Source organism: Rhineura floridana, chromosome 9, assembly GCF_030035675.1.
Source record: "Rhineura floridana isolate rRhiFlo1 chromosome 9, rRhiFlo1.hap2, whole genome shotgun sequence".
NCBI classification, from domain to species: Eukaryota; Metazoa; Chordata; class Lepidosauria; order Squamata; family Rhineuridae; genus Rhineura; species Rhineura floridana.
This window is the reverse complement of record NC_084488.1, coordinates 24,423,985-24,438,002: the sequence shown is the minus strand read 5'-3', so window position 1 is coordinate 24,438,002 and position 14,018 is coordinate 24,423,985. Positions and strand designations below refer to the sequence as shown.

Sequence of the window (14,018 nt, the reverse complement as noted above, 5' to 3'; positions counted from 1 at the left end):
TTCTGACAGGGATTATGGTTCAGTGCTTAAATGTATTTATAGGGGATTACATTAATTCAGACCAAACAGGATTTATTCTGAATCAAAGTATTGCTGATTCTATTTGCAAAGTACTTGATGTGGTATATGAAGTGGGTAAATGCAATACGCTGCAACCCTATTATGACTTGATGCCTTCAAGGAGTTTGACAGGGTGGAATGGACTTTCCTTCAGCACCCTTTAATCAAGATGGGGTTTGGTCAAGGCTTCCGACATCTTGTGGGGTAACTATGCTCATCATCACAGGCCATGTTATCCATAAACGGACTTGATCGCTGAGTCATATCCCTGCATAGAGGCACTAAACAAGGCTGCCCTCTATTACCCCTGTTGTTTGTTTTAATTATAGAGGTTCTCACTTGTAAAATCAGAGCCAGAGTAGACATACTGGGTAGCATGATCAGGGTGAGTGAACACAAAATTAATCTGTTTGTGGATGACATGCTCCTGATGTTGAGCAGTCCAAAGGAGGCTCTGGCTCCTCTCATGGAGACATTCCTAAACTTTCAAAAGATGGCTGGGCTAGAAGTAAACTACTCCAAGTCAACAGTGCTTCCACTTAACCTCCCCTGCTGTGAAAGCGAATCGTTCTTTTCAATCTCTGGTCTGGCTCCATGTTATGGTGGCTTCTGATATATGGAGGTCACTATCGCACGTGACATTAATCAGCTAAGGAAGCAAAATTTTGGACACCTTCATGGCACTATTCGCAGGGAACTTCAGAGCTAGCAGCAACTCTGGCTAAACTAGCTAGGCCTAACAGCAGCCGTGAAGATGTCCATTCTACCTGAATTCCTTTATCTATTTCAAACCCTCCCCTTTTCATTCCAGACTGTTGCTTCAATAAATGGCAACAGTTCCTTAACAGTTTTATTAATGAAGGGAAACATTCCAGGGTTATAGGCTTAAAGCCAATGGAGGGCTGGGGGTTCCCAATCTCAAATGGTATTATGACACTTTCCAATTAAACAGCTCCTCCATATAATTAGGAGATCAGTTAAGATCCCATGGATTCAAATGGAATTACAAACAGCACCCAATCAGATAAGAGCCCTGCTGTTTCTTCACCTTTCACGAGCATCCCTTTACACTCTGTACAATGCAGGTTTGGAAGCATTGGCAGCGTCTCTTGGCACCCATGGATTCGCCTCTCCTCCTATTTTTGAATCATACAGCCTTTTTTCATCCTGACAAATTCGCCCAATTTAAGGGATAGCAGGAAAGGGGTCTCTACCGGATCAGGGATCTGCTGGTGATGGGCTAACCCAGCCTTTCCCAACTAGTGGGCCACCAGATGTTGTTGGACCACAACTCCCATCAGCCTCAGCCAGCATTGCCAATGGTCAGGAAAGATGGGAATTGTGGTTCAACAACATCTGGTGGCCCACTAGTTGGGAAACACTGGTCTAACCTATCTCTAATGTCTCAATGAGAGATAAGCTGCAAAATCTCAGTCTCCTGGCTCCAATTAGCACAAGTGACAGCATCTACAGGCAAAATTGCAAAACAAGGTAGCTTTCTGAGTTCATTAACTTTTTTGAACATCTTTGTGTTAATCTTGATGCACACTCCAAGTCCTTATATACAGATTAAAGAAGCAGCAGGAGACTCAGAGGTATTAACACTTGCTTGGGAAGAAGATTTGCACACTCCAATCGAGGCGGAAGTCTGGGAGTCTGGTCTTGTTGGATTGTATGAGGTTCAACTCCAACTTGGTGGGTTGAGACTGCATGGGGTTAATAAGGGTAGCTAGAGAGCTAGACCTCTTGCTGGTTGAGGCTATACCTATCCTTTGATCCTGGTCTCTTCCCTTCCTGCTAGACTGATCAGCAAAGGAATGTTGAATCCCAGTTCCTTCCCGCCTTCCCAAGTCAGTGTTCTCTTTCTCTCGAGAGGGGAGCAGACATCTTCTCTTTGCCTCTCCTCTCAACCAGGATGAGGGCGAGTACTGGGACCAGTGCTCGCTGCTCCAGCATAGCCAGTGAAGCTAGATATAGAACTCTTTCCTATCAAGCATGTGCTTCCAGAATAAAGTAGTTGTTTCTTATTTTAAAGCTTAAAGTCTCTGTCTGACTAATTTGCAGGGAAGGTAGAAGCAAAGATTCAAACACACACACACGGCTCGCTCAATACTCTCCGTTCCGCAGCGCTACGCAACTTTGCTACGCATCTCAATAGAGAGAAATTCCGACAGGTCTAACCCTCCCTTTATGACTATGCCAGTACGTATTCAAGAGGCCTCTCTAAAAGTCGTACTTAGGTGGCAACGGACCCCTATAAGTCTCTTCCGCATTCTTCACACAACCTCCCCGCTCTCTTGGAGAGGATGCAAAACCCGAGGGACTCTGATCCATTTATGGTGGAATTGTGAAAAAATACAGCAATTCTGGTCATGGCTATTTGACTTGATTTCTCACATTTCTTCTCAGCGTTTACAGCCAGATCCTATGTTAGCGTTGTTGTCACTTTAAAGCTGTGTTAATTTCAATATTCACCGTAAAGAACCGGCGACTTTACTCATGACAGCAGCTCATTTAGAGGTAGCCAGTGAAAGGAAAGGAGAAGCTGGAGCTTCTCAAGAAAGCTGGTGGGCACGTGTATGGGAAATTGTGCTTTCTGAACATCTCACCTATCACAGGCGAGTAGCATATGGCATTGAAATGCGAAACAAAACTGACAGAGTCCGGTTTCCTTTTATGAATTTCATTAACAGCAACCACCTTTTGTATTGTCCCCACAAACACATACTGATCCCTGGAGGGGTTATTTTCTTTTTCATTCTTAGTGAACTACGCTTAGCTGTGCCTCCGGGTTTCACCAGTGGTATGCCAGTTACACATTAAATGCTGCGAGGGATGAAGGGATTATTTCTCTGTAAGTGCTTTTCTGTTGTTGCTCTTCTTGTAAAGTGTTAAAATTGTTAATAAAAATACTTTAAAAAAAAAAAAAAAGATACTCATTCCTTAGGAAAAACCAGGAAGGAAAAGGACAGGAGGGAGAGGGATGTCAAGAAATAGATTTTTAAAAAGAACGCTGAAAGGAGAAAAAGACTCAGGAACACGCAGGGGAATAGGAAGACTCACCAATGACAAGGATGATAGAGGACAAAAAAAAAAGGTATACAGTATTTTACTTGGGGGGGGCATGGTTACACCCAAGGTATATCCAATACAATGAGATGGGTTATAGCGAGATTCTACTGTAGTATTTGGCACAATTTGAGACACTATGGCTGAAATTTCCTGGAACATTCTAGTGAGAAAACATTCACAATAGAACACACCCACCACATATTATAAAATGAACCAGTCATATTACAGCCCCTCCAACATAACATCGATTTAGTTGGATCAATACGCCCCAGTCTGAGTGGAGTGCAATGCCATTGTAGGACCAGTTTTATAGTTGCCTCCTGGACCCTAGGCAAGATGGAATGCACAGGAGGCTTCTGCCAGAGGGCTTCTCATGTTGTTTCTTCAATAGTTGCTCCCAAATCAGTTCCCCAAAGTTCTCGAAGAATCCCTGTGGATCCACTAATTAAGGAGAGAAGCCTTGTAAAGAATAGCAATCCGCCCCTTCAAATAACCAGAACCAGAGTTAATAAAAATCAATGATTTTTTCTTTTTTAAAAATGGATTTTTAAAATTTAAATTAGATTTTTTAAATTTAAACCAGATTTCAACATTTTCTTAAAACAATTAGTAAAAAAAGAGCATAGGTCAAAGATATCATCATGAATGCTAATTATACAACTTCTAATTATATTCCATGGAGATGTTAACAGTGGTTTATGGAGATGGAAGATAACCTGATCTATTCTGCAGGTGGTATATATGAAGTGCGCTCTCTCTCTCTTTCTCAAAGCCTTGCCTCTCTCTAAAGGCAAAGTTAGAGAAGGTAAATGAATAGAGAATTTGGGACATGGAGTAGATCTGAAGGAGAAGACCACTGAAGTGATAATCCAGCTCTTAACAGTAGTAGCCTCTTCTGTAGATGTACAGAGAATTTTTTCTTCCTTTGGACCAATTCATCCTAAACTGAGAAAAAAGTTGGGAACTGAAGAAGCAAGAAAACTTGTATTTCTTTTGCAGACAATGAACAAAGAATACAAAGAAGAAGAAGAAGGCTGAGTTAACTGTACCACTCCATATGTTAAGCTTGTCATATTGACTTGGTTGAAACTGCCTAAATTTTATTTTTAAAAGAACTTTACATTTATCTAAAAACTGAAACAGTTAACGATTCAAAAATTCATGTGCATGTTTTGTTAATACTATTGTATGTTGAAGAAGAAAACTAACCAGAAGAATAAACAATCTTATTAATACAGTTTAAAAGCCTGTTTGGTGGCCATGATTAATTGAACAGTTGGAGCTGGTTCATCTTCTGAATGACTTCACAAGTTCATTCTGCTTTAGTACTAAAATGACTAAATTATATCCCCTTTTTGATTAAAATTAATCTGAAAACAATTCAGAATAACTGCTTAGTGTGCACCTACCTTCTAATGAAACCTACATCTCTGAATATGTATTAAGGTTATATTAAACAATAATGTACTTCTACTAAAAATGATGATTAAATAGAATATTCCTCACCAGTGATTTAAACTGTGATTTAAATAATTAACATTGAGTCCTTCAGAGAAGCAATTTAAATCATGATTTAAATCATCTTCAAAAAGATCTAGCACATGATAAACTCCCTTTGCTTCCCAGTTACCAAACTGAGTGCTAGAAAAGGAAATAGAGGTGAAGGGTGCAGGGCCAAATAAACCAAACTTTGAATGTAGTATGGAAGAAGGGATTAGAATTTTTTTCCAAAGACCTCCAACAGTTTGAAAGAAATGGGAATGCTCGTAAGAACCTCCCATACTGCCCCATTCCAAGCCATTCCACTAATTTGTTTGAACAGATTACTAGAATCAACTGTTTTCGATTACATGCATCAAAATAAAGCTGCAGATTCAGGATTCTCAGGCACCCCTCTTTCTGAGAACAAAACCTTGTGTGTTTGTTAATCCAAGACCTTTTGCCTTCATAAATAAAAGAACTAAGCTATCACTGCCAGGAGTTCAGTTCCTTATGAGAGATCCATACTGGCAGTGCTTGGAACATGTATAAGAACCTCGACAGAATAACCATTTTAATGGCTGCTCTATGACCCAAGAAAGATGCACCCCCCCTTCCAGACTTTCAGCTCTTGTCTCATCTATTTGGGTCATGGAACAAAATTGCGTTTTTTAAGCTGTAAGAGGTCTTTAGGCAGCGCTATTCCCAGGTATTTTAAACTGCTCAGTTGCAACAACCCATTCCCATTTATTAACAGTGGTGTAGCAATACACACCATAGCAGATTTTTGGTAGTTAACCACTAAACCCAAGACTATCACAAACTATATTAAGTGATCCACAAATTATTTCTGAAAATTGCCTACTGGGAAATGAATCCCTTCCGGCCACCACGTACATAACATCCCAGCACCCTGTTCAATTTGGCTGTGAAAATTGCAGTAAGAAGCTTGGCATCTTGATTGATCAGATCATTGGGGTGATATGAGCCCAACTGGACTGGATTCCTCCCTAGTGTAGCAATCATTATTAAGGGGAATTCTTTCCATGAGTCTGGCAAACTATCTCCTTCCATAATACCATTAAGCAGGCATTCCAGGTGAGGGAGAAGACCTTCAACAAAAACCCTATAAAAGTCACTCCCAAACCCATCAAGGCCTGGGGCTTTGCCACATTTAAGCTTCTTAATGGCGAAGAGTATTTCCTCAGAAGGGATAGGCTCCCCAAGCATCGTTCTGTGAAACTAAGTCAGAGGTTTAACATTGGCTTTGGCAATATAATTCCGTATTTTATGCGGGTTAGGACAGCCTGATTTATATAAAGATAGATAAAAATCCTGAAAGGCAAAATTAACATCTGCAGAAGTATAGCAAGGGGTGCCATTTCCAGACACCACCTTAGCTGTCCAATTTCTATGGAGTTTCTCAGTTAGTTTCTCAATGGCAATTTTATTAATGTTTTATAATTGTACTATATATATATATATATATATTTTTCCACACTTGCTCATATTTTAATTGTGATTTTATTTGTTGTACACCGCCCTGAGAGCTTTCTGCTATAGGGCGGTCTAGAAATGTAATTAAATAAATAAATAAAAATAAAAAATAGAGACCTAGGTAACATTGAGAGTGATTTATTATCATATGTATGAGAGCTGTGTTAACCTAGTCAAGTTCAAGAAATTCCAATTCTTTACATTTCTGAATAAGACGTCTATATATCTTGGAGCTACCAGACCTCTTATGTTGTGTCTCAAGCCTTGCAATCTCTCCCACTAAATTATCCCTGAGGAACCTCGTATCCCTCTTGAAGCCGGTAACTTCCTGAATGCAATAGCCAACAGAAAATCAAACATGAATTTTGTTTTTTAAACATTCATGTAAGACCACTGTTTTAAAACTGATTTTTTTACTCCATTTTCAAGGGCTTGCTCTCCTTCCTATTGAAGACAGCTATTTGCACACCTCATTTGATGGTCAAAAATTAGAGGACAGGAGACGGTTGGGCAACTTACAATAAATTGCTATTATGCTGAGCATGTTAAGTCTCCCCAGAACTTTCAAGATGAGAGTACTTTGGGGATGCATTTCTTTTTTGAACAGCTACTGAACTGAAATGTGAGGGAGATAACAGAAAAAGTGAGGAAACAGCCAATATTAGAAATGTACCCCACCAACAACTGGATCATACAACAAGGGACAGGCTGTTCTAACATCTAAACGCACAGGACATCAGCAAATCCCTTCAATGGCCACATGTTTCATGCTGATCTACAGCAGGGATGTGGAATCTGTGGCCCTCCAGATGTTGTTGGACTACAACTCCCATAATCCCTGACCATTGGGCCATGCTGATGGGGGCTGAAGTCCAACAGCATCTGTCCCCCATTCATGATGTACAGGCACTGTCTGTGTTCATGATGTGCAATGCTATGGCTTCAGAAATTGCAATGTGCAGGGCTCCAGTTGTGGTTGCCAGAATCTCCACACCTGGCCCATGAGCAACTTAAGCAGGACCAAGCTCCAGGATTCGGCAGCTCTGACAAGCATCCTCAGCAGGCCCCTTAATGGATGAGAAGTAGGGTGGATGAACTGATGCACCCTCCTCCACAGTGGAGACACTGAAAGAGTGCACAGATTGTCCCCTTGTGTTGCAGAGGATAAGAAGAGAAATATCAGTTTGTGCTGAGTGCCCAGGAGTCTTGTGCTTTCGAAGAAAGAGTAAAGATGCTTTCAATTCCTGGAAGTGATGGTTTTCCAGGAAATTTTCAACTGGATTTTTTCCTATGCAAATTAGGGTAATTTCTAGTTTTCATTAGAAAAAAAATCTGATGCCACAGAACATGATGTAATTTAGCATGTTTATTTTAGTTGTACTTAGTAAGCAAAGTTTTAAAACACTTTGAAAAAATGCCAAGATTGCTTAATTTCTTTTGCAGTTGGCATCCATTCTTTGTTATTAATGAACTTATGCAATAGAATAATCCCCCCCCCCCAGAAAAATAAAGCACTGGACAATTTCTCACCCCACATCACTCCTTTCTGGGAACTAGTAAGTGCTCAAGTTCTCCAGCTAATGGTCCCTTTCCACATTTACTATAGACAGCAATTTAAAACACTTATATTTTCAGTGTAACTAAATAATATGGCTGTGGCTGAACAGTGCTTTTTCTAAACAATATATTCGAATCATTTCTCCCCTTCCTATACCCCTCCTGTGTTTCCTCCCTTTAAATTTTTGATTTTTTTTTTAAAGGAAGAAAAAGAAACACTAATAAACACAAACTTTTCCAGTGACTATAAGCCATGAGCATTTGCCCTTTTATAAACAGTGCACAGAAAAATTGTTCATCTTCATTTGTGCCTATTTTAGCTTGAATCAGCAATTACAGCAAAGCATATATACTTGTGAAAACAAAACTCCATCAGCAATGCCTTCCACAGGAAGGCCACTGTAGACTTCCCTCCCCCAACCCATGGCTGGTAAAGCTACATTTTTACCTTGGTGCAAGAGTCATTTCACACGACACACAATTCAGCTAATCTCAGGCTAAAGGGTTCCAGTCACTTCAGCAGTCCTGCATCACATAATCAGACTTAACTTGGCTGGGTATACAGTATACTACCCTCAGCCTTTGAGTCAGTTGGTCTCTGCCTGTCTTTTCCAACATACACTGTCTGAATTCTCATTATACTGTAGCTAATATATATTTACTAGCATTCCATAAGCCTAAACAATCATGCTGGCGTAACAGCTAGCACTAAAACATTATTTACATCTTCTGAATCTTCTGTAAGAACTATAATTTACCATTTTTAAAACATGTAATTGCACTAGATATTAGAACAGATCGCCAATTCAAGATTCAACAACCCAAGGCGTATTTTGACTAGATTTAAGCTGAATTTATTTTCCTTTCTGAAGAATTTATGCCCACATATTTTTTTCCAAATAAGCAGAATTGTTGAAACCAATCATTGGTTTTTATTAACTTTAATTTTACATCAGAAGAAGGCTAGGATTGGGTAGGGCAGCTATGAGAGAACTAGAAAAGGTCCTCAAAGGCAAAGATGTATCACTGAACACTAAAGTCAGGATCATTCAGACCATGGTATTCCCGATCTCTATGTATGGATGTGAAAGTTGGACAGTGAAAAAAGCGGGTAAGAGAAAAAACAACTCATTTGAAATGTGGTGCTGGAGGAGAGCTTTGCGCATACCATGGACTGCGAAAAAGACAAATAATTGGGTGTTAGAACAACTTAAACCAGAACTGTCACTAGAAGCTAAAATAATGAAACTGAGGTTATCATACTTTGGACACATAATGAAAAGACATGATTTACTAGAAAAGACAATAATGCTGGGAAAAACAGCAGGGAGTAGAAAAAGAGGAAGGCCATGGATTGATTCCATGCAGGAAGCCACAGACCTGAACTTACAAGATCTGAACAGGATGGTTCATGACAGATGCTCTTGGAGGTCGCTGATTCATAGGGTCGCCATAAGTCGTAATTGACCTGAAGGCACATAACAATAACAAATTTTACATGGGCTAAAAAAGCAGGATTTCCAAAGTTGTGCTGGGTTTCTAAAGGCAATGGGCTAAATTGATTAAATCAGAGCTGCCAACTGAGTGTTCTACTTTTGCTCAGCATATGCTGTTTTGAAAGATAAGACAGCTGAATAATTTGCAATGTAATTAATCATCATTTCTCAACATACATAGCTCCTGAATAATAAGCAAACTGAAAAAAGGCTTTGCAAAGCAGAATTAGACGGCACGGGCCCACAATACCTGATGGAGCGTCTCTCCCGATATGAACCTACCCGTACACTACTCTCAACATCGAAGGCCCTCCTCCAGGTGCCTACTCAGAAAGACGCCCGGAAGGCGACTACAAGAAAGAGGGCCTTCTCAATAGTGGCCCCCGAACTATGGAACACCCTTTCTGACGAGGTACGCCTGGCACCTACTTTATTATCTTTTCGGCGCCAGGTGAAAACCTTCCTCTTTGCCCAGGCATTTTAATATTCTAATATTTCTATCTTTTAGTATTTTAGTATTTGTATTAATGTTGTAAAGATAGTTATATGTTTTATCTTTTCTGACTTTTTTACTTTTGATTTGTATTTAATATGGGTTTTTATGTTAATTTTGTCTTGTATGTATAAACTGTTGTCTTGATGATTAGGTGGTTTTTAAAATTGCCTGTTTATATATTTATATTTGATGTACACCGCCCAGAGAGCCTCGCTATGGGCGGTATAAATAAATAAATAAATAAATAAATAAATAAATAAAAATTAATCCTAAATTTGATAGGAGGTATGGAGTTCAATGTTAAAAACTCACACGATCAATGCAACATATTTTGAGAGACCATTCATGCAACCAATTTCAACATGACATGCAAAACGTCCCTCATATCATCACCACAAGTCGTCATCGCAAAAAATATCTGGCACAAGTTGTGCGGGACAGACGGAAAGGAGGTTAAAGGCTGATACTCAGATACACCAGTACCACCCAATTCATGGTGAACATCTGAGAATAGATTCACAAGACCTCATGTGCCCAGAAGTGGTTACCTAAATAAACCCTACCTTCTCTACAACATACTGGGTGACCTTGGGCCAGTCACTGCCTCTCAGCCTCATGAAAACCCTATTCAAAGGGTCACCATAAGTCGGAATCGACTTGAAGGCAGTACAGGGTTAGTGCCAGCTTAAAATCAAGATTTTCAACTAAGCCTTTGATTTTACTTTTATTTTGCTTGCTTATTATATTTATATAAAGCTTCTCTCAATGACTATTTTTTCGGTGTCTTTACAGCATAAAATGCTAAAATACAATCTACCACAGAATGGCCTGGTTCACATGACATGGTAAAACCAATTTCTGACTTACCGGGACTGTGTGAATGCAGGCTCCTGGAGAGGAGCTTGCAGCTACTTTGTCCTTCCCCAGCAGTGACACATTGAGCTAAGCCAAACCTCAGCCAGTGATTAAGATCTCTCCTCACTAACCATGAGCTTGTCTATTTGGGTCTCACTAATTCTCCCATTAAACAAGATGAGATCAACATTTCTAAGGGCAATCATGTTCGGCACAATGCCTATGACACACACAATTGTCTCCAGTAAATGTTCCCCAACTAGGTTTGTGAACACGCTTGTAAAAATAAGGGTTCACATGAACATGTGTACAGACATATAGCAGATCTGGTAAAAGTGAACAATTCAAATCATTCTTCTTGAATGAGGAAGCCTCTCCCCAAATTACTAATGTTTAGTAGAGCCAGTCCACACAGCCACTTCTGAATCTGACTTTCAGCACATGCTAGTTTTTGTCAGCCAGATTGCAATTGACCATTCTACTGAAATTACATCCCAAAGTTTGGCATGCTTGACAAATGTTCCCTTCTCACTAAGAACACATGTAGTTTGGGCTCAATATCTGACTCTATTCCAAGAAGAGTTGGATTAAAATAAGTGTTTCAGTTTGACAGGTCAGAGGTAATGCCAAACTGGTTTGGTGTCATATGCCCAGATCTGACTGACACCTGGGTCCCAGGTCCTTCTCTCCTTCCCTCATCTGCAGCAGTTTCTTCCCTACTCTATTGGCTTGAGGCAAACCATCCCACTGTCTGTCTTCAGATCCTCATCCCACCTACCTTATACAAAATCCCCAAGTGAGCAAGAAAATAGCATAGCGTAGATTCACAGGCAGGTGGATGGGGAGAGAAGATGATCTAATTTGGACTTTTCACAAACACTGAGTCCACCTCTGAATCAACCAGCATCCGTGGTGACTAATTTACCATACAAACACAATAACTGAAACATATATACAATTGTATACATACACCCTTACATCTTCAGAAGTAACTTACGTTGCTCTTGTATTATGTCCAACAGTTTCATAAATTTTACCCTTTTTCTGAAAGTCAAGTGGATTTCAAACCCTAAAAGCAATTATTTCTTTAAAAAACAATGCAAATAATATTTTAATTAGCCAGTCGGAAAAAAAACAATTGGCCCTTCTAAAGTGTACACTTTCAAAAGTAACAATGCAATCCTATACATGCCTTTTCAAAAGTAAGCCCCACTAAATTCAGTGGGGCTTTCTCCCCGATAAGTGGGTTTACATAGCAGGCTAAATGAGTCACCAAAGTAGTCTATATCTGCTTTAGAATCATAACTGACTTGCATTATTTTTAGTCAAAAGAAGTTTAAAGGCACTGCATGATTTGCTTATTAGTTTTTCTTTTTTTTTAAGCTTCGGAAATTTAAGGGAAAAATTGAACAAGGAGGTTTAACTATACCAAGAACCTAACTTCATTCATTTCATTTGGAAACTGTGACCAAATCAGTGCATAATGTACAATAAGAGCTACCAATGCTTATTGTTTCAGCATGTAATTTTTTTGTCAAAAGTTTGCTTTTCAATGCTTCAGTAGGAGCTAAGTGGTGTGGGAGCTGCTTTGTTATGGTTTTAACCTCTGCTGCTGCTACAATTCAAAGGCTAGCATCACATGGATGGATCCAATCACAAGAGTCTTTCCTGCACTACAGGACTGGAGAAAGGATCAGGAGGGAAAAACCTTTATAGTTTACCCCATCTTCTATTTTGCACTGCAACATTGAAAAAGGTTCCAAAATCTATTATCGATTAGAGGAAACAGCACAGCTACTATGGCATGCATTATTCACTTTGAAGCAACAATCCTAAGAATTATACTTGTGCAAGTAATATTAAACTTTTCTACACCAATAATTGAAATGCAAATTGAAAACCGCTCACCCATTTTAAAAAAAAGATTCCCTTTGAACACACTCTCTGCTTATTCCTTGCTCCCACTATCACTCAGCTGCGTGATCTGTTTATCTGCATACTAGCTGTGTGAAGTTCCACAGAGATTACACTAGAGACACAGACTTTTAGAGGAACAATTTGCTCTGAAGCAAAGCATTTATTCCTAAACCAAGATGAAAGCCAGTGTAGTGTAGTGGTTAAAGTGTTGGACTACAGCCCGGGAGACCAGGGTTCGAATTCCCACACAGCCACGAAGCACACTGGGTGACCTTGGGCCAGTCACTGCCTCTCAGCCTCAGAGGAAGGCAATGGTAAACCACCTCTGAATACTGCTTACCATGAAAACCCTATTCATAGCGTCACCATAAGTCGTAATTGTAGTCCATTAGGCTTTATTAAGATGAAACCCCATGCCTTAGACAATTATAGCACCATTTTCTACTATTTGGCATCTTTTGATTTAAAGAATTTATATACAGCCTATTATTTATTAAATGTATATCCTGCCCTTCCTCCTAGAAGGCTTACATTCCAAAATGGCTTCTAAGTGGTTTGTAAGTATAAAATCAATTATAAAATTATAATTAATAGTTAATTAAAATACACAATAAAACAATTCCATCAAAATATTAAAATATCCATAATTAAAAATTACAATAGCTCATTAAAAAGTATAACAATTAAATATTTAGATCAGAAAGTTCCAGTTCAGGGGAATGCTAGCCTAAACAGGTGCGTTTTCAAGAGGTTATTATGAAAACATCTCAATGCAGTTAACAATAAAATCCACTAAATGGCAACAACAAAACAAATCAAACATCAGTCAGTACGAAAATTAATTAAAAAACAAATGTCTGGCATCAGCAACCAGCAAAGGCCTCAGAAAACTGGCATATTTTCAGCATGCCCTGGACGCATATCATCACTGGTGTATTTCTTATTTCTGGGGGAGGCTATTCCAAATAGTGGGCACCACAGCAGAAGAGACCCTCTTCCTTGTTACTGCAAGATGGGCTGCTGCAGGTTGAAGCACCTCAAGGAGGGCCTCAGTCCATGCCCTTACTGAGTGGACAGGTCTATATGGGAGAAGGTGTTCTCTCAGATAACCTAATCCAGGAATAGCTAATGCGGTGCCCTCCAGATGTTATGGCCTATAACATTTCTGACCATTAGCCTTGTTGGCTGGAGCTGGTGGGACTTGTAGTCCACAACAACTAGAGGGCACCACTTTGGCCGCCCCAGACTAGTCCCAAGTTGTTTAGGGCTTTGTAGATCAATACCACAACCTTAAATTATAGCTTATATAGTCTATTAGTACAGACACAGGGTTAGCCAGGAGAAAAATCAAACAACTAAGGGCCAGTTTAAACAAGACTTTATTCTGCAATACAAAATTTACAGGCTATATACCATATTCCAACAGTGTATCTGTTTCTTTAAATATATGCAAGGAACAAAGAGGAAAGGATTAGCCCTTCCCCCTCACATGCATTTTAAGAGACAAATAGCTAAAAACAAAAGGGTATGAAGATCAAATAGATACACATACACATATATGCTGGTATCACTCTCATGTCTTATTCAGA

At 39.4% G+C, this 14,018-nt stretch overlaps 1 protein-coding gene across 8 annotated transcripts in view; it reads right to left on the bottom strand.

The window, feature by feature from the left end:
* Window positions 1–14,018, bottom strand: part of KLHL5 (kelch like family member 5) — a 77,280-nt gene that overhangs the window by 51,491 nt on the left and 11,771 nt on the right. For 5 of the 8 annotated variants that reach the window (XM_061584250.1, XM_061584241.1, XM_061584242.1 and 2 more), the window contains exon 2: window positions 9,056–9,133. The exons of 2 other annotated variants lie outside the window; for them this stretch is intronic. In XM_061584250.1, coding sequence (XP_061440234.1) covers window positions 9,056–9,108 — 53 coding nt within the window. In that variant the 5' untranslated portion in view covers window positions 9,109–9,133. Of the gene's footprint in view, window positions 1–9,045; window positions 9,134–14,018 lie in introns of those variants that run through there. One more of the 8 variants, XM_061584247.1, reaches the window with a different exon arrangement.